This window comes from Rhodnius prolixus, unplaced genomic scaffold (assembly GCF_049639745.1).
Source record: "Rhodnius prolixus isolate KJV_2025 unplaced genomic scaffold, Rpr scaffold_1, whole genome shotgun sequence".
NCBI lineage: Eukaryota > Metazoa > Arthropoda > Insecta > Hemiptera > Reduviidae > Rhodnius > Rhodnius prolixus.
Genome location: NW_027411581.1, coordinates 33,109,565 through 33,131,544, shown reverse-complemented (window position 1 = coordinate 33,131,544; position 21,980 = coordinate 33,109,565). Strand labels below are relative to the sequence as shown.

The window sequence follows — 21,980 nt, the reverse complement described above, 5'->3', positions numbered from 1 at the left end:
GTCCGGGCGCAACTCAGCAACAAAATGATCACAACCAAGAATTTCAGTGCGCTAATCTTTACTTGATACCTACGCTAATTTTCACTTTTTTGCAAATTGTTATAACAAGCTTATTTCAGACTAATTATCCTCTTCCATAAAGCGTAAATTATTAGATTAAGGATAAAAGGAAGGCATTCCTAAAATTATCACTATTGTAATGGATTCTAAGGACATCATGTATTTACATATTAAGACAACATTTATTATAATTATATATTAGAGTGAACTCAAGGCATTTACTACACCTGCAAATTTTACCACAGGTTTAATTAATTATTTAACTGCATTTTTTAAAATTGTTTTTTACTTCTTTCAAAAAGTTATTTTACAAATCATTTAAGACACAGAGTTTCATCTCTCTCTATGTTTAGAGTCATCAGACTTTTGTTGGTACAAGCCAACCCATTTTTTCCATTTTTTATTTTTTTCACAATACTTTGTTAGCACCAATAAAATATCTCACATACATATACAAAATATAACAAACTATAACATGTAAAACCTTTTTCTCCTCTTACTTTGTGGTACATTTTGTCCAATATATATCTGCCACTTCTATACAAGCGGTGTACACATGTACTTTTATTTAAAAAAAAAAGAAAAAAAATGGTAACACATGAAAACAAAACAGCCAAAATTAAAATTTGTGAAAGATATGACAGCTCATACGTGAGTACACAAGTGTTTCTATAAGTACTGTAACACGACCAATTATTCAACCCACACTCACTAGCAGTAACAGCACTCCCTCAATAAAAGCCGTTGTCCGGAGATAGATCGTAAGGCATGCATTCTTAGCCGTAAAAAAAAAACCTAACAAATTTTTTAACCCAATTGAGAATCCACCCTAAAAGTGGCTGATGCTCCTGGTGGAAAAAATGATTAGGGTTTTTTTTTAATGAAAATGTACATAAGGTGTGGAAAGTTACATAACAGTTCGTGTATCCTCATCAAAACATTATTTATTGGTAAATCAGTAAAGTGAGGGTTTTACTTTAATCAGTAAAGTAAAGTTTTATGCATAAAACCATAAAACTTGTGAAAACTCGAATATTTTCGAAAATTATTTTTCTACTAAAAATTGTGTATCATATAGCTCGTAGTTCTTAGAAAAATCCTGAATGGAATGAATTTTCAGAAGCGAATTTCCTTAAATTTGATTTATAAAAAGGTCTGATTGAGAATATTTATTTTCCGTTGTTTAATTCTTAAAGTTACTGAGTATAGGAAGGTTTAGTTTTGAGTTTTCATCAAAAGTACACGCTTTGAAATCCCCTGAACACAAACAAGTGGTTTTTACAAAATTCTGAGTTTCCCTTTGACAAATAATTCATGAACGGAAACTCGCAGTGTTTAAATTTAAATTTAGGTGCCTCTACATCGTCAGGCAACAGGTTTTTCGACTCCTCAACCAACCAGAAGCGCCACCTTACAGTCTCTAGTTTTTTAATTTTTGGAGGATTATTGGGAGCTTTGGGGAAGGGTCGTGAGGTTCGAAATTGTATGTTCATGTAATTTACAGTCCCATCATCTAAGTTTAAAAATTAGATCTGTAAAGATGCGTCTAAATTTAAAACAAATCGGTTGGCCGGAAGTGCCTCTGGTATTTTTCCAAGCAACTAAATGTAAGTTATATTTTTAGGGAGGGTTGAAGTTAAGCTCTCACCTAAAATGCCATTTCAGCATGTCGCGCGATTCTAACATGTATTTTTGAGGGCTGAATGACTAGCCAAAATTACGAGATAGTAAAACGTCTGATCAACGAACTTGAAATATAGAAAACTATTCTGCAATTTTCTATTCAGTTTCCAGTGATTCATTCGAACTTGAATGTAACGGATGTTAGGCCTATCACTTTAGTTTGAAACTATTTTTTCTCAGGAATTTATGCACTTAGAAAGAAGGTCACTGACGACACGCATCTTTCAAGTTATTTGTATTTATAGTGTTCATAAACTACGATATATTAAAGTTAACTATTTATTTAACATAATATATAAGTTTAAATAAAATTTTAATATAAAAATTGCGGTAAAAAATTGGTAGGAAAAGTGGCTTTAGTGTCCACGCTAGATTTTGGCTACAGAGAAGTTATATCCTGGTGGGGGGAAAAAAATATGAATATTATCATAAGTGAAATTACAATTCAAATATTTCATAAAAATTTTTGTAGCTGAAGGTAGAAATGCAAGAACAAGAAAGAAAGAAGGTAATGGTACAAATGGAGCAGATGGGGGAAAAAATTAAGTAAACAAAGAAAAAATAAGTACACAAGGCTCAGCCAATTCCAAAATTCATTTTTGTCCAAAAATAGAGATGAAAATCAAGTTTTTGAAAAATTAAAGAATAGATAAGTAGATAAAGAATTTTTAATTAAGATAATCAGAAAAATATATTACATTTGAGTATGTAGCTACATCTTAAATTGAAAAAATTAAGTATTCATAAACAAAAAGGAACTATTGATAGCATACAAAAAGAATTAGGTTTCTCAAACACAAAACAGATATTTTATTCATGTTCGCCGGTAGAAATACTACAATCTGTCGTATTATGATAATCAAAATGAAGCAGGTTATTGCTTTTCGAGTATTGCAGTCTTAATATTCAGCACTTTTGTAGTATAAATAAAGAAAGGACTTTTGGAGGAAATAAGTAATCTTTTAAAAAACTGATTATGAAAATCTTGGACCAAGAAGTAAGAAATTTGATATTTTTTAAAATCTCTATCGTAGGCATACTTTTTTAAAGATTCGCTTGGTTTAGTAAAATTTTGCTTCGCACACGTAGTTGTATATTAACTTCAGCCTACTGCCACAAATTAAAGAAAAAAAAATGTTTCGTCAGATAGTGTTGAAAATACGAATAATTGATACGGTCCTGAAGGATCGTTAGTTGAAATGTTTAAGCTTTTCGCAGTGGATAAAAAAAAATAAAATAAAAACATACATCTTTTGTTGATGCGCAAAATAAAAGTTATCTGGCAATCAGGGGCGGCTTAACCTATAGTGCAGGGTGTGCAATGCACACGGGCGCCGCCGTCTCAGGGGGCGCCGCGGCGCTCCCTGAGACAGCTAAGAGCATCGTCTTGAACCATCATGGTACAACAATGATATGACAGAAGCGGCCAGCCAGCGCGATGGCGGCAGTTATCAAACGCGATAACTTAGTTAATAGTTATAGCCGCGGGGGGGGTCAGGCCTAGGGGGCGCCAGGGTTTCATTGCACACGGGCGCTACACGAGCTAGAGCCGAGCCGCCCCTGCTGGCAATCACCTTTCCTTTAACTTAGGTAAACAGAGAACATGTACATACAAAGCGTAACTTCTGGTTGGTGGCAAGCTAATTTAATTTGTTTGTACCTCTGAGAGCTGCAAGAAACAAGAAGATAACGATACTTCCTTTCTCGAAACCTTTTAAACTTTTTAGATTGTACACATATTTGACACCATAATTGCATTAATTAAACATTGGCTGAAAATTGAATATATATTTTTAATAAATTTGGCCCACCTTCACAAAAAGTTTTGCGTTCTACTAGTTCTGGCTAACTTTTTGTTTTCTCTACTTTAAACTTTATGTGCGGCAATCATTAAAAGCAGGGAGGACTTAATACTTTACTAAATAAGAAAGCTGTGTTTCATCACATGCCTCCTCAATCATGTGGTTTGATTTATTTTAAGTAACCAGAAACTGACCCTATAAGTGTTGATAACCAAATAATAGGTTCCAAAAAAAATGTGGGCCTCCATATTTGGGCAAAGGCACAGGATTAGTTTTGGAAATTAAAAAATTTAGACATTCTAATAATGAAAAAGAAATTAAATCGCAACTTATACATTTTTTTTTTTTTTTACTAGAGGATAATGAAACATTTCTTATTAGGTTGGGGTAGCCACTGAAGGCAAGGCACAAAGTAAAAGAGAAAAATGATAGCTAGAACCAGTAAAAAGCGAAAACGTTGATGAAGGCGAACCAGATTTCACAAAAATGTGACCATTTCAACAACTCGACACCTAAATTTATAAATAAACGGACTTGTACTATGTAGCAAGAGTGCATGCAAGTAGACATCTCATTGTCTGCTAGGATACCTCATTAAATGATAATTGCAATCAAATTGCTACTACACCTATGTAGCAAAAGATTTAATATAAGATCAAACATCCTCGTAAAACATATCAGCTGCCATAATATTATGTACAAACACAAATTGTATGAAACAAAAATAAAAAAAAATATATATCCTGACTACAAGTTTTTTTGTTTTAACATTATTTCCAAGAATTATATTTGTTTTAAAATTTTATATACACATATAAAAATTATTTTCTCATTACAGTACTGTAAATGTGCATTTATAGAAAAGGAAACGAAAAAATATATCCCAACTATGCTATTGGTTGCCCTAAATATATATATATAAAAAAAGTGAATCTATTTTATTATTAAGAAATAGGCCTTCATAATATTCCCCCCATTAAAATATATCACACAGTGTTATCATTTTATTACTATTATTATTCCTTTTTTACAATTTTTTTTCTTTTTAATTTTTAATGTACAAAGAAAAAACTGCTTAAAATATCTTACAAATAAACTTGAATTCTCTTTATGAGTATCTCTACTGTTTGAAAAGTCCTTACTTTTTTTAGGTAATTTAAAGTGGCAGTCAATAGTCAGTCTCTTTATAAATATTTTTTTTTTTTCATGTTTATCAAACCGTATTAATATTGTAATTAATTCAAATTTAAATGAAAAATTAAAAATAAGTTTAAAAAAAAAACAAAACTGGCTGCTTCTATTTAAAGCATCTTTATTTATGAAGTCTGAAAGATAAGACACAGTTTGCCTAATTGAGTCTTTTAGTTTACAAATAGTCATGTTCAATTTGTATAATTCAATCATGATATTTGCATTTAAGTTTAAAATTTTATCAATAATAGTTAATTTAGGAATTTTATTGTGCCATTGGTCGCTGCGTTTATAAAAAAACTTCTCATTTCTATAGCAAGCGCTTTATTTAATTAATGAAACTACAAAAGAAAAGTTTTATGAGTTTCCCATTCAAAAGGAAAGAATTTTCTTAATTGCTTATAATCAAATGGCTGAACTTGTAACACTTCAATTGACATTTATTTTTAACGGTAAAGAAGAAAAATATTTATTTAGATTTTTCGAATTGACAAAATATTAATACTAATAAAGATGAAAAGACGTTAATTTGAAGTAAACCATCTTAAAATTGTGTTTAAAAAGAAAAGAAATAACAGGAACTGTCAAACAAAAGTTTTATCTAAATGAATTAGTATTTTTACTAATAGGGGGTAGGATTTTTGTGTGATACATTGTGATGACTGTTAAGAAATTTAATTACTTTCTTTCTGAGTAATATGAAATTAATGTAAATGATCCACATTAGAGAAGTAACAACAATATTTGAGAAAATACACATCTTTTGTCCTAGAATTGATTTTCGTGACAATACTGGATGAAAATACAAGAGTAATACACAGACAACAAAATGATATTCTATATACATAATAATACACAACCTATTTTGGTTTGGTGAAAAAATCAGTTAAGTCATTAACAAAAAGAGAAAAAATAATGGTTTGTACTTATATATAAACTGAAAGGAATAGCATGAAGACTACTTACAATTTAGTTACTTATATATATGTATATATATCGGCGCTGGCAGTGTGATTCAGTAATGTACATTTATACTTAATATTACAAGCAATATTTAATATTTATAATTACATCGAATGAAAAATACATTTTAAAAACAATAATTTATAACGAAAAAATTGCTTGTTATTTTTAAATATAAATGCGATCAAATAAATTAATTTACAAGTCTGCCGATATTTATTTAATCATAATAATTACTAATAATAATATAATAATAATTAACAGCCTGACACTGAATGGGTTCATCCCATAAAGTATCGTCCTAATTATCAATTTTAATTTTTTTTTTTAAACAGTTGATTTAAATTAATTACTTCTTCATGAGACCCGTCCACCTGCTGTTATTTACAAAACAGCTAAAAATTTGTTTTCCAGATAATCTTCACAAAAAGGAACATAATGCACCTGAAATGTAAACTTGGTAACTTCAAGACTTTGTTATTTTCTTACACTTGCTCTATTTCTTAGTAATTTATTTGTTTTTTTTTTATCTTATTTTTTACTTTTCAACAAAAATGGCATCATGGTTTTTGAATTGTATTTGATAATTTTATGAATGTGAATAAACTAAATGTCCATAAAATTAAGTCAATGACAGCTAAAAAAAAGGTCGTAAAATTATTTACGAAAAAATAATGGTAACAAACTTTCAATATAGGAATCAACTTTGTAGAAAAATCACAATAGTGTTCATTAGGGGACTAAGGCAAACTCCTGGTGAGTTTTCACTAACTTTGGTCGCTTCTTACTAATGTGGTGATTCAGTTTCATCCCACAGAAGCACAAATTTCTCTCAAAATTCTTGTTTCTCTATGCACATATGTACAAGTATTATATATATATTTGCTTAAATATTTATATTGTATTTCTTCCATCATTTTGTTCTTTAGAGAATGGGCAACAAAACTAACGCTGAATTTAATAATTCTCGCACAGACTGCCTACTACCTTTGAATTGTTGAGTTGAGCAGAAATGGGACGTAAAACATTTTACTTTCTAATAACAGCGAAGCAGCAGACTGTACCTACACATGTGATAAGAATTATCTAACAAATTAAAAATAATCTTAAATTAATCAGACTTTATATAAGTTTGAAACGAAAAATACCTCAGGAAGCCTCACAAGGAGATCATGAAATCGGTTTGGTTGATTTGGTGAGCTATGTTCTACATATGTTCGTAAACATGTCATATATCTTTCTTGAATTGCTTCAAGTTCACTTGTTGCCCCTCTTCCTAAAAATAAATTATTACTATCAGGCGATCAAGAAAAGTACATTTTCTACAGGTGTAAATGGTCTAAAGTACATTTAAAACATTTTATCCACTTTCGTCAGCTGCATCGAACAGAAAATATAAACATGTTTCACATTTTAGTCTAGGAAGATACTCATGAATATCACTATAAAATTTCCAGGAAAAGTACCTTGGGATTGAACATATATGTTAGAAGTATTTAGTATATTAATCACTAATATAATGATATAAAGATATTTATTTATTGAGTTGGACGTGGTGTTGGTATGATTAGAGTTTGGAGAAAATAAACGTGAGTTCGTATTTCTCACAGGCTCAATTCTATTATAATAATAGAATAGTTTACACCTGGGGTGATTTGTATTTAGAGAGAATTTAAGACCTTAGCTAGATAGAGATTCATTACTAATCAGAGAGGTACTCTGCTTTTTTGGGATTCAGAATATTCAAGAAATATAATACCAAAACTAGATGTAACCAGAACTAGTGTGTTAACTGTATTCTTTGCGAAATACGGAGAAGTAAAATGAGCAAGGAATTGAAGCATCTTTGTCTTGGTCAATGAAAGTCCTCCAAGTCCAAGATATATACAATTTTAAGTATTCATTTATTTAAAATCAAAAGAGAAAATAAAAAAAAAATCCATTTACCTGGATTAAGCATGATAATAACTTTAAGGCAGACATACTCATGCATTGTAAGTTTTATTCGCCTAAACATAAGCGTGACATGAGTAATTTTTTCTACCATAAGGCCAACATCTTGCCGCAGTTGATCCATCGTTATAGGACGGCCCATCATGGATGTCAGACAAGTTTGTAACGTGCATAAATTATTTGACACCTTAAAAAATAAAATACAATAAGATAATATATTCATCATAATAAATTTATTTTATTTAATCGTTATAATAAGAGAAGTAAAGTAAAAGTGAAGTGAAGTATATATGTGAAGTCTCAGACCGTCCTTGGACCATGAGTTACTAATTAAATAAACAAATATGTAATTTATAAAAAATTTGAAATAAGGCACTTTATTATAATAATTATTATTATAAAAGTGAAGCCTTTAACTATAAATTGAAAATGCAAAAACTTTTCTTTTACAATAAATGCTTCAATGCTTTTGAAAAATTAAAAAAAAAAAATTGTTTATTAAGTAAATCGATCACCATAACTTATTTCTTTGTTCCTTCCGCTTACAAATGACAAAGTTTCGCGATCGTGCCAAATTTTTGATACGATTCTGAGTTTTCAAAGCAGAGATCCAATTTAAAGTTTCCTGAAAAAGTGGGTTTTCGAAAATAGCGAGTGTACAATGTACGTCAAAAGAGAAAAATCGCAGAGTATTCTAAATTCATATTTCTTTCGGGTAGAACCATTGGAGTTGACGGATAAACTTTGACCACACATTGCCCGATTATAAGTATATAGCTCTTATTTTAATTATTTTTCCAAGATAATCCTATTAAGGCCTCTTATGGTTGAGGGAGGCTTCCAACTTTTGATTCGGGCCAATAAGGTGCAATGTACAGTATTACCATCCAAATAGAATTAAGAATGGTTAAAAAGAAGCAGATGAAATTACTACTTCCTCAGTGACAAGATGGATTTTTCGCAAGTTGAGATTTTTTTGGGAGTAAAAGCTAACATTTTCTCAAACTTGTAAATTGGTAACGTAGCACTCGATACTGTATTTGTTACACTGTAGGTTTTATTAGAAAACTTCTTTCTATGAAAATTGGTTTTAAGGAGGAAAGGTTGGAGTTGGCTTCTCTCTTGTGTCGTTTCAGCTTTATGTTTATGGAAAGTATGTACTGCTATGTTAATAAGAAATAAATAGTTTCCATAAAAGTTAGATTCTTGAGACTTATAGTAATCGAGAGTCATCTGAGAGTTAACACCAGATTTTTACAGATTGTTTTCGAATGTTGTTTTGTTGCATTTTGCTGGGTAAAAATTCTTTTACCTCACTTGTAAGAGAACATAAAGTAATCGTGTAGTATTTCGATTTTTATGATTTTACGGGAAAAAACCACTCTGAAGCCCCCAGAGTAAGAAAAAGTGTTTTTTACAAATTATACTCTGCGTGCATGTATCCACCAAAAACTAAGAAACGAAAAGTAGAAGAAAGGTAAAATTTGACACATCACTTAGGCACCAACAAATGATAAGCACAATAAGATTATGGTCAATCGGAAATATCACTTTATTGATTAGATTTATCGGTTTTATTTCTTTTCTTTTTTTAGATTTTCTTGAAAAAAAACACCCACTATTTTCTTTGAGCTTGGTTTTCAAGTTGAAAGTACGTAAACTACAATTTATGTATGAAACAATTTGCAAAGATAATTCGATGAAGTGCACTTCTGGAAGGAGAGTTAGGCTTTTCCCTAATTTGATTTTATGATCTCGCTCAATTCATTACTTTTTTGTGATCAGTAGATCACCGATCTCATAAAAGACAATTCCCTATGTAAAAAAAAAAAAAAATAATAATAAAATCCATTTATAATCTTAATCCATTTATACTGTAATACGTATACTGCATTCTTGTTAACATATCTACTATAAAAATCATTTCACGGTCAACTTTCAAATCAGGTTCTAGGCAATTCTTAAAGTTAGTACTAAATCTAACAATTTACCACGTATGTCGCTTCAAGATGGCGAAATAAAAATAAACATTTAAAGCTACTTACTTCTTGCGTAAAGTGGGCTTCGGTGCCATCCGAACCAGTGCTCGCTAGTTTGTGCGCACCGTGAATTGCTTGGTAAGCAGACGTGGTCAGTACTAGCAATTCATGCCACTTATGTGTCAGCAGCCTTGTATGTACCTGTTCATAAATAATTTTAAAATATTGTCTTACATTGTCTCCACAGTCTAATGAGAGGATAAGTGTAATTAAAATAATACTTATTACAAAATAATATTATTCACACATACCTATATTTGAAACATGCAACATTATGTTAAAAGAAAAATTTAATATTCTGAATGCGCACTTACCCTTTCATCTGAAATGCATGCAACTAACTAAAATATTCGTGTGATAATAATTAATTGCAAAACTCTAAGCTTTGTTTCTTTAAATTAAAGTTCATTATTTTTGTTGCAAAATCAATTTAATTCAATCAAAAATAAAAAAGAGAACAAAATTAAAAACAATTCTGTCTCATACAACGAACTCTATAAATTAAAAAAATCTAAACAAGTTAATTTAAAAGAAAATGGTATTCTCACTTCGACTGGGAGTTCAAGGTAGAATGGCAATCGCTTTGTCCACTGAACAAGTTTGTACACTATTGAATCTCCAATTTGCATCAACTTATCAGAGAGATCAGATTTGTGCTCTAAGAGATCCTCAAGATTCTGTAAAAATGCAATTTAAACTTAAACTACTGGAAAAGAGGTAATATTTCAGAAAATACTTGAGTCATAAGGATGAGGGTATTAGTAGCCTCGTTGGCAATTCAGAAGCCCTGCGGTGAATTCGAAGCGAACCCTGAAGTGAATTATTGAATAATAAACATATCTTTATTAGCCGAGAGGAACAGGAGCGCGCGTTGGAGTTTGACAAAAAAGTTTTGAAGATTTGGGAAATGCTAAAACTCTTATTAACTGAGAATCGGCAGGGTTACCTCAGCGAGAGAACCTGTTCAGAAGACTAAGTGGATAAAACGCTTTCTGGACCAGAGATAATTTGGAAAAAAAAGAAGCATTTTTCTGTAGTTATGAGCTAATATTTTCGCTTGGTGGTGGCCTCAGGTCCTAGAGATTCTCCGGATAAGCTAACAAACAGCATAATTTAAGCTAGAATGGAAAATCTCAGTGCTCCTGGACACTGGACTGGAACAAGCCCAAATGGTACAGGGAAACTGGCGCTTGCAAGATCTGCAAACTCCACGCCGCGATTTCCAAGAGTTTTCTGTCTATTTGATATTTTATCTAATTTTATACCAACAATGCAAAGTTAATTCTTAAACTTTTTAAAAATCTTCATTCTACCCTCTTATACTTCCTTTCTTAGGTTCAATAGATTTATTGGGATTTTCAACGTTTTGATGTTTGACTGGACACTTATTCTTAGCAGTAATATTTGAATTTCAACTAGAGTTTTAAATAGATTTTCTTTTTTATAACTCAAATTTTTTAGGTGTAAGCCCAAATCTTCAACAAATAACTTTTGAATTTCCATCCCCTTTTGAGTTGTGTAAATGCACCCGTATCTTTCATAAAATGAAACTTTCATTTTCAATTTAAGTAAATTAGAACATTATTATATTAAATTATTAAAAATTTGTAATTAACCGAGTGAAAGTTTTAAAATATTTTTATATAAATAATATCTTTATCGCTAATAAAAAAATGCTAATAGTAATACTCGTTTATCGAGTTATTAGCTGTTATGGACATGGAAATTCTGTGCAGGATGATTTGTTGGCATTCATAGTAAGGAGATAGTCTTTACGAAAAACTGCTAAAATTCAAGTCTAGATAGGCAGTTCCAGTTTAACCTACGTGTTAGGACTAGAACACGCTGGGTGTGGGAGCAATAAAAGACAGATGAACTGGTCCGAGAATGCGCAAATATATATTTTATGAAACCATTTCTAGTGCTGGAATCGCAACTTGGGCTTTAGCAGGTCTGACCGTCCATTATAGGAGTGACCTTTGACCTAGTCTGACCTTTGGCCATTGCTAATTTTGTTTGACCGCACCATGACTTAGAAAGCAAGAGTAATAATAATACTTTATTTTATTTTATTTTTTAAATATACAAACAATAAATGAGTAAAGAAAATAAAACTTAAGTAAAGAAAAAAGCTAAAAAAAAGCGAACAAAGTATTAATAGCATGGCACTATCCGACTGCCAGAGTTAAATACATTAATTAAACTAAAAATATATAATATTAATTGAAATATAAAAAGAAAAAAATAAATAAATAAATAAAAAGGATCCACTTGAATAAATTTAAAAATGCTACCAGTATAAATATAAACAGCACTCCAAGACAAATTACACATATATGTGAAAATCCAATAAATAAATTTATAAAGGAAAAATATAGAAAAAAATTAAAATAAATAAATAAAAAATACTAAAAATGTCTGAAATCCATTCAAACCTTATTCTCCAGGCATGGCGAACGTATGAAATCAAGACGCGGCATGAAACATTGTCATTTAAAGAATTTATAATTTCCGCTCTATTAAGAAAACCTTTGCCAAAATTCAGTACCCTGAGTTCCGACAGAAGGGAACACTCGCCCAAAAAGTGGTATAAGAAAGAACCTCCAATCAGATGTTGACTTACCTTCAGAAACAAGCTATCTTAGACAGTTATGAATCTTACAAACGAGCTCTGAGCCGCTGGTCACAACACAATGGATGCTTAGGATCGCGATGACTGTGGACCGTTTAGCTCAAATCCCATTCTAATTTCCTCTACTAGTCTAGTAATTAATTATCTCACAAAACAGAAAATATGTGTAGATATGCCAACTTTACTATATGATTAACGTACAATGACTTAAAATAAGTTACCCTTAGTGTGGCAATGTCCTGAAATTCATCACAGTCGATCAACGTTTGAATCATTGCTAACGTGGCGTCTATCGAGAGGGTACGATCTCTTGATGAACTTACGGCGTTATCGAGCCTTTGACGTAAATGAACTACCTGAAAATACAATCAATACTTTGCCAAATCCAACGTCATTAGAACACAGTACATTAGACTAATTCGTCCAACATTAGTCTCTCTTTTTAATGGTTCTGTTAAGATTTTTTTAAATTTTTGTTATGAGTAAGGACCCAAAATAAAAAACTTTTTAAAAATGTTTCGGCAAAGTTAACTTCTTTTCAGGGTATTTTCTTAAAGGTTTCCCAAAAGAAGTCTGCGTAAAACATCATTTTGTAACAACTTTTCTCATATTTCTACAAACATTTATTTTTTCTATTCGATCAGTAATTTAACGCATGTATTTATTGATTAATTATTGCTGCATTTTAAACCCTTTTTGTACCTTTGTTCTAATAGTATTAATACAGATCTGAAGAAGTCATTAAATTTGTCGAAACATTGAGGAAAAAAAAACAACAACTAAAGTTGACCCTTTAGACACCTTATTATAAAAACCTCACAAAGGAATCAAAATGTTACAAAATAGTTTTCTTAGAATAAGTCAATACCATTCCTTCAATATTACATTTCTTAAAATCTATGACACCAATTATTTTAATCATTATCAGTAATTATTTTAATCATTTTTAACAATATTCGCTGTAATCTTGAGATGTTTTCTGGATGTCAACAGAAAATAATTCGTTTTTCCGAATTTATGAAGTAGTAAAAAATTAATGTACATATTTAAGATGTTATATAATGGTATAAATAATATAGGTTTAATGTATGGGGACAGTTGGAAAAGACTCCTCTTGGACTAAAAGTAAAAAAGTTTCAATGTGCAAATGAAAGCCATAAAACTATTTTATCGCTTAGTATTTTTTGGCAGTGATACATTAAAAAAGCCAACAGGTTGCAATTAATTTTTCAAACAGAGGAAGCTGGTTTGTTTAGTTGCAATTTTCATTTAAGAATACAGTTAATAATTATTAATAGAAAAAGAATAATATTGTGTGCTAATTTTTATTTTCCTAACATTGCGGCAAGCAGGAATATATTATTTTGAGTTTCACCAGAAATATCAGTTTTTAAATCTTTAAACAGGATATTTTTTTTTTTTTATCTCTAAGTTGCTATCTCCCAAATAAAGAAAATGGTGTTTTAGGAAATGGTGTGTAAGTATATGTTTACAAAATATCTCAGAAAAACAAAAATAAATAAAATAATGTATGTTTATGCACTTGTTTTTTTATATCGTTTTGGTACCACCAGGGGGCCTTGCTGTAACTTGATAATACTTCAACTGAAAATACCATGCTTGAAATAACTTACTTTATTGAACCAATTAGTCAATTTTTTCATGTTTTTTTTCCGAAAAAACTATTTATTGTTTGCATGCAGGCCTTCAACGTTGATTATATGAAATAACGAAAGTTATTTCTATGATACCATCTGGTACGATTCAGCCTATATTACTATTTCAGTAGAATGAACATTATGTCTTTTACATATCATAAAGGAGGAATAAATGTGTTGACAAAATCTTGAGTTTAAAGAAAATTCAAAGATCGGAAGGACTACTTTACTAAATGTATTTTTCACTTTTCTGAGATTTTTTTCGAAGATCCTTTTAAAAAGGTTTCATAAATTTCGCATTTATTCATTACATACATTTAGATCAATAACTTAGTTGAATAATGTTTCTAGTAAATTAAAAATGCTGACTTTATCCATTGTCAGAGAGGTTGTCTGAAGTTTGGTAAAGAGAAATCGATTTCAACTTTATATAATGTCTGTCATATACTTCACTTGCTAATGAGTTAAGTTTTTAATTGCGTACTTTGTGGGAAAAATCATGAAAGTAGTAACTACTAAAACATTTAAGAATTTAAACAGGCACAAATAGGGTAAGTGGTTGTTTTGTTTGCGCATATGAGGCATCAAATCAAGGGGTGTAAATTAGCTAGAAGCATGAGTTATTTAAATTTTAGTAGAGCTCTCCAAATGTTTTTATGAAACCATGAAACCGATGAAAGGTAATGTCGGCGACATCGAATTTTAACATTCCACATAGGCTTGTTTTTAGAGAAGCCCTCCCAAGGAGATCTATATTTCTAGCTTGGTAAATTTTTTAATTTATTATGTAGGATATTTGTTAAAAAATACCTAATCTAAAGAATGTAATTCCTAATTTTAATTTAATTAAATTCCAAAATCTTTTTTTTGTTAAAAATAAAGGCCTGTCAACATCTATGATCATTGGCACCCTGGCCTTTTTGGAGTGCAACGCCGGCCTCCGGATAGTTGTTCACTCAGGAAATTTGCGTTTCGATAATATTAGAAAATAATTTTTGCAAACTACTCTTTGGGAAGATAATAGCAATATAGAAATTTGTAGTAGAATCGAGGAATTCAAAATTGATATTTATCTTCTCCGACTTTGCAACCCAGGACATTTCGAACTCTATTTTCTCTATCGTTCAAACTCATTTTCTCTTTAAGGACTTACCAACGTAGTACATTCATTATAGCAGTAACACAAACAGTCGTCCCCTCTGAGAATCGAACTAGTTCTAGTATTACCATACTGTGCTACTTCAAAACGCTTATATATTTTAAAAAATAGAGTAGTTTTAAGAAAACTACAACTATTATTTACAATTTATGCAACAGATTTAAGTAGGTTTTACTTTCTATTTAATAATTATTAGATTACTTTAAGGACCACCAATCCAGAGCACAATTTCTGGATTAATGACTTCAGATTTGTAATTAAGATTTTAAATTAATTACTGCTATGTTTAAAGAATTATTTGTTGGTTAATATATGTAGGGAAGAAATTAATAAACCGAACTTGAGAAATTATAGAACTAATTCAAGGAAATAACAAATTTTTCATTTTCTAAAATTGCCCCTTTAATAAACACCATTTATGAAGAAACGAAATTTTTCATAATCACGGAAGAAAAAATAATTTTGTAATAAAATTAAATTTTTTTAGGAGGTACCAAAATAGACCCTCTGGACCGCGGTGACGTAGGCTTTCTACCAACCGTTGTAGAATCTACCCTAACCTTTAAAGAAAATTGCTTGAACAAAAAAAAAAGTGAAAAGAAATCTGAATGAAATATAGATTTATGAGAGAAAGAAAAAAACGTAAAAGAGTAGAGAAAAATTTTGTGCATCATTAAATTTTTGAATAAAGTACTTACTTCACTTGGATTTGTGAGGGCAGTCTTTAATATTGTACCATTTACAAGATGGGGAGGTATGCCATGTTCAGGGCTAATGGCTGGTTTGCCTTTTTCTCCCGCTAGTCCTTTCAACTGTCCATTCCGCACCGACTTTTTGTGCTTTTTATACTTTACCTGAAATAATTTACTATTTTTCTTTAATGCAATCAAAAAGTAAAACATTAATTTTGCCTAGTGAACCTTTTTATTTTTAAGGTACAAATTTAATCCTTAATTCTCGAAAAAAAAAAAAATAATAATAATTTTGTTTGCAAAGATTGGGATTGAATGTTAGAATGGTGATGTCTGCATTGGTGGCTTATTTTTACACAAGTTCAAAATTAAAAAAAGAAACTTGCAAATGAAGTAGCACATCCTACTTTAAAATAAAGTTTGATAAAAGAATAATTTTTTCTTATATTTTAATACTTAAATACCACAATTTTTATGGTACTTCAACTCATGGGATCAGAATTATCTAATTTTACTTATATAATTTATATTTTATTTATTTATTATATTTTACTTATTTTTTTTTTTATTCTGCTGTATGATCTAGTCTTATTGCTAGCTTCTCGATAAATTAGATTACTGTTCCGTTTTATTTTATTCTTTATAAAATGTTAATTTTCCATTTAAAATATTTCAAGAAAATTATTTGATTTTTGATTTTGAGATTAATATTAATATTTTATCTTTTATACAATCGGATACGCTGCGCAAAGAAATGCAATGCATGCCAGATTAATTCCTTAAAAATATCTTGGCACATCAATGAAGCTGAAATATTCAAAATATACTGTGCACTAGTTTGAAAGACTGGATATTAAAAGAGTTCTCACTCACACATACACTCTGACTCCTATATATAAAATAAATTTATTATCAGTTTAACTTTTGAAGTAAGTTCAAAAAAAAAGAAAACGCATTTGCATATCCTAGCAAAAGTAATTTATATCTGAGAAGAGTAATATGAAATTTAGAGAGCTTTAATCTCAATTATGAGAATTATTTTCTTCAACAATCTTAGAAATTTTATTAATTTGTTTATTTAAGCTAATTAAAACTAGGATAAAACTACTTCACTGAAAGTCTTAATGTTTTAAATACTATATAGAGCTTTTTTGATCAGAAAGTTACCCACTTAAATTTGTTGGTAATTATAATTCTTGCACAGTTTCTATTAGAATATAATTCAAAAAACAAAATCGTTGGATTAAGGATGCTTCACTAAAAGTAGTCAATTAAACCAAAAATTTGTAAAAAACTAAGAATACAGGAGATGAGGTTTAGTTTGTAAAAAGGATAGTACAATAAATAACATACTTTATACAAGTTATAAACGGCTCCGGAATTTCTTCCACCTGGCATTCTATCTTCTCGTACCGCTATAAAATTAAAAATAAATAAATAAATTAACATGAAATATACCAACTTTTAACTTTAAAATATTTAAGTCTGATATTGCAATGCATCTCACCTTGCAAAACCATTCCTTGTTCTATACATTTCTTAAATCTGCAATACTGACACCTATTCCGCTGGGCTTTTGTTATTTCGCAAACTCCATCCGCAACACATGTGTATACCCTCCGGTTTTGTACAGTTCGTTTGAAAAAACCTTTGCAACTGTTAACAATAAATAACAAAAAACAATTAACGTTATATTTTACATAGGGTATACATTTTAAAAGCAATTACACAATAATTGTAACAAAAAAAACCCTGAGAAAATCACTGAGATGTAGTCGTGTCATAAGTACGCAGTAGTTCTCAAATTGTTGGTTCGTTCCAATCATTAAAAGGAAGCAAAGTACGAAAGTAGGTAATTTAAAAAAAACATACACAATCCCACGTATTCGAAACGAATCAGGACTAGAAACTAACATTACTAAGAAGGAATTCTAATCAAAGTTTTTATCTTACATATTCAACGAATAATTCATTAAAGAATTTTGATCAACTAGCATCTTCTACATTCATTAAGCTTTTGCAATTGAACTGACTTCAAAGGACAGAACAGCTTCAACAATTTCTCGAAAACGACAACAACAATTTCCTACGATGCCAACTGTAGACATACTTCTTTTAATTGATCTATACAATTGCCTAACAATTAAATATTCTTAGGAGAAGTTTGCTCCAAAAATTTGATTTAAGATAAATGAATTATAAAAAACTGGATTCCAACTATGTAAAGAACTGATCTGAAACCAAAGAATAAAAGTAAAGTAAAGTAATCGCCTATTTTTTCAGGCTGGGCTTAACGTCCAACTACCATTTTTCTAGGTGTCGTGGACGGAGGCGAATACCAAACGTACTTTACTATTTCTCATTTAACCATTAAATAAAATCCAAGGAATCGAACCCAGTACCACAATGCATATTAGCTTTGCAGGTCTCGCCTCTTAACCCGCTCGGCTACCGTGGCGCCTCTAAACAAAAAAATAAGAAACTATAGAAATTAATCAAAACTGAAATTTTAATTAAATATCAGATTTGCAACAGGGTCACATTCCATGTCAAATCAACACGGGGTCTGAACCTCACCATCACGGATTTTCTTGAAATTTGGCACATGTGTACTATTGGAATAGACTTGGAAAAATATGAAATTTTACTGTGATATGTCAACTGGTTTATGAGTTACAGGGCTGTAAAGTTGCCAAAAATGGGCTGAAAAACAGGGAACCCCGTGTTTTTGAATTACTGTAGAAGCTTTCCTAATTGAGCTACAGACTTGGGATTGGTGTCATTTTATAGCATATATGATGCCCTTTCCTGTGATATGCGACACCATATGGGTTAGGATAAATAAAGTTTGTTAAATTTAAATTTAAAATTTTAATTTTAAATTTTTTAAAAAGTACATATTTTAAAATTTTAAAATTAATTCTATGAATAGATAGTAGTGTTATGAATCACTGGCCAAAATATTAATTTGGGACGACAATGGCTTCATTGTTAAAAAAAATTAAGACTAAAGCTCCAATCCGATTAATTCAACTCTGAATTCATGTTAATACAATAATGCTAATAATAATTCCACTAACAAGTCCAAAGTAAAACATACTATTAAGTAATAGGATCTCTTTATTATTTTAAGCTTGAAAAGGCTTCATTTGTTTGACATGCGTCACTTTCTAGTAGGACATATGTAAGTTCTTCCATTCAGAGTCACAGGATCAATTTTTATCAAAACATCCACTACTGAGACCCTAAGAATATCGGCATTTCTTGGATGCGAGATGATTTAGAGGGACCAGCTGGATGAAGAAAAGTTACTTTTACTTCATCAAGTTCTTCATTTTTCTCTAAAAAAATATCCAAGCCACCAGTTTCTTTATAGACTACACTGATATAACCTGATATGTCGGCTAATTTTAGTTTATCAGGGAATTTTGAAACTTCCATTTCGCAAGCTTCTGAGTTCATAGAAAAGTTTTTAACCAATATTTTGGATTTACTTCTGGGAATGAAAGCATGATATTGCTGTGTTCCTTTAATAGCCAATGCTTGAGCAAACCGATTTTTTAAAAAATACTCAGATTCAACATAGTCTTCCTGGGTTGAATATGCAAAGTCTATGTTGGTGATGTTTTCTACTGCCCACTCAAAAAGTTGTAGTGAAGTTTGAATTCGATTTTCATAGGGTCGTTGCAAACTGGCATGAGCTGCCAGTCTCTTTACCGAACCCCCTACGCAATCACAAGGCCCTTTGCCGACTTAAACCAACTTAAAGAGGCTGATATCTCAGCCAAAGAAGACTATTCTTGAACAAAGATATTGAATTGAATTATTTTTGTATAATTTGATTAACTGCATAATTTCATTAAAATAATGTATTATAATTAATATGAATAATTACTGTAATCATAATTATTAATTCTAAAAATGATTTCAAAATCAATATTTTAAATCTTAATAATTATTAATTATGATTCATTGATTCATTATTACTATTTTCAATTTATTTATTACTTTAATTTTATTAAAATATATTTTCCATGAAAAGGAGCTTTAGTCTTAAATTTTTTTAACAATGAAGCCATTGTCGTCCCAAATTAATATTTTGGCCAGTGATTCATAACACTACTAGCTATTCATAGTATTAATTTTAAAATTTTAAAATATGTACTTTTTAAAAAATTTAAAATTTAAATTTTAAATTTAAATTTAACAAACTTTATTTATCCTAACCCATATGGTGTCGCATATCACAGGATAGGGCATTATATATGCTATAAAATGACACCAATTCCAAGTCTGTAGCTCAATTAGGAAAGCTTCTACAGTAATTCAAAAACACGGGGTTCCCTGTTTTTCAGTCCATTTTTGGCAACTTTACAGCCCTGTAACTCATAAACCAGTTGACATATCACAGTAAAATTTCATATTTTTCCAAGTCTATACCAATAGTACACATGTGCCTAATTTCAAGAAAATCCGAGATGGTGAGGTCAAAAATGGTCTTTTTTTGTGTTGATTTGACATGGAATGACCCAACAATAAAAATGTGTGTGAAAGTATATAGAAGAAACTGTTATTTCAGTTTTGGTAGGGAAATGAAATAAATAATTTGAAGAAATGTTTCAGATCTTAATCAAAGAATGGCAAGTTCTGATTGTATGGCTGTAGATTGAGTTTATAAAAATTAGATAAATAGTTTTTTTTAGTAGAAGTAGACAGACATTAGCTAGAAGATTTAAAAATGTAAAAATCTGACGAAATTATCTAAATATAGACCTGAAAACATACGTACCTATTAAAAATAATTTAAAAAAAGAAAGACATTTCGTAAAATCTTTTGTGCAAATTTACTCCATTAAAAATGACCTACTTTTATATCAGCAGTTTTTTTTATAGGACAAAATAGATAAAGAGAAAAATAAATCTGTTGACCTTTCAACAAGTTTTTTTTTTTTTTCTAAATTAAAACATTTATTTTATAATTGATAACATATAAATTAACCAAATATTAAGGCTAATGCAAAGCTTCTTTATTCAATCTTAAAAAGAGTAGACCGGCTAGTACTCATTAATTCCAGTAGAAAGCTCTTGGAGCCTAATTTCAACTGTGGGAAAGTTCTAATTTTTAAATTAAACATAATCTGCTAGCAGTCTTATGCTAAACAGTAAAATTTAAGGTATCGATTTCTGCATCTAAAATGGTTTTATTTATTTTATTTTTTTTCGGTAAGCTTTGTTATATTGCTAAATCGAAAAAATACTTAACAATCCTAGTTCACTGGTGTTTCAAAATTATATACAATTTTTTACAGAAATAAAGTTGTGGAGAAAAGAATTTTTGATAATCGAAAAAAGTCGTTTAAATGATTCAAGTGATAAACGACTTTAAAGTTTGAAAGTTGATGGAGGTTTTTAAACATTTATTTATTTATTTTTTTTTTTTGAAGTGCCGCTTCAGGTAACAATAAATCATTTATGTACCAATCAAAGATGCGAAATGTGTTGATGAAATTCCAATTTTGAAGAAACCTCACCAACCAGAAGCTCAGCTGAAGGAAGTTTTTTCTGACATTTTTCAAATTTTTTCAAGAGTGCATTATTAGTTTTTAGTATATTTAGTTTATGGTTTATAGTTAACTTTTATTTCAATATTTTTTTTTTAGAACATTGTTTTTAGTTTGATCTACGGTTTGAGAGTGTAATCCTCCTAATTGACGGGATTACAAATTGTACAATAGTAAGAATTTATATGTGAATACATTATTAAAAATAATCGTAAATGATATTAATAATAAAGTTTACAATTACAAAGATTGTTGAGAGGCAAAGATGTGGTTAGCGCTGGTTGGCATTTTCAATGTTGGTCAAGGCAACTATCCCAAGGTTGGCCAACGACTCCGAACGCACAGTATCGCTAATTTTAAATTTTTGTAATAAGTAGTGAACAAAATTTTTTTAATTTTCTTCAAGATTGGAAACCGAGAATAGTGAAAACCGAGCTATTGGTGGAAAACTTCAGCTGATTTTAATCTTTTGCAAACATACTAGCAAAACTAATAGGGCGATATTTGAGATGATGTGTTTCTTGGAAAGCCTAACTTTCTATTTTATTATGTCGAATTTATTAGTAGTCTTATTTTGCATCTTTTCA

General features: G+C 29.9%; 1 protein-coding gene across 4 annotated transcripts in view; it reads right to left on the bottom strand.

Moving 5' to 3' along the window:
* Positions 1 to 200: 200 nt before the first annotated feature.
* Hr4 (nuclear hormone receptor 4) overlaps positions 201 to 21,980 on the bottom strand; it is a 370,802-nt gene continuing 349,022 nt past the window's right edge. For 3 of the 4 annotated variants that reach the window (XM_074137713.1, XM_074137723.1, XM_074137733.1), the window contains 9 exons: positions 17,340 to 17,488; positions 17,186 to 17,247; positions 15,839 to 15,994; positions 12,545 to 12,679; positions 10,240 to 10,368; positions 9,698 to 9,832; positions 7,647 to 7,839; positions 6,848 to 6,975; positions 201 to 6,763 (listed from right to left, as the gene is read on the bottom strand). In XM_074137713.1, the coding sequence (XP_073993814.1) occupies positions 6,683 to 6,763; positions 6,848 to 6,975; positions 7,647 to 7,839; positions 9,698 to 9,832; positions 10,240 to 10,368; positions 12,545 to 12,679; positions 15,839 to 15,994; positions 17,186 to 17,247; positions 17,340 to 17,488 (1,168 nt within the window). In that variant the 3' untranslated portion in view covers positions 201 to 6,682. The remainder of the gene's footprint in view (positions 6,764 to 6,847; positions 6,976 to 7,646; positions 7,840 to 9,697; positions 9,833 to 10,239; positions 10,369 to 12,544; positions 12,680 to 15,838; positions 15,995 to 17,185; positions 17,248 to 17,339; positions 17,489 to 21,980) is intronic. The other variant, XM_074137740.1, reaches the window with a different exon arrangement.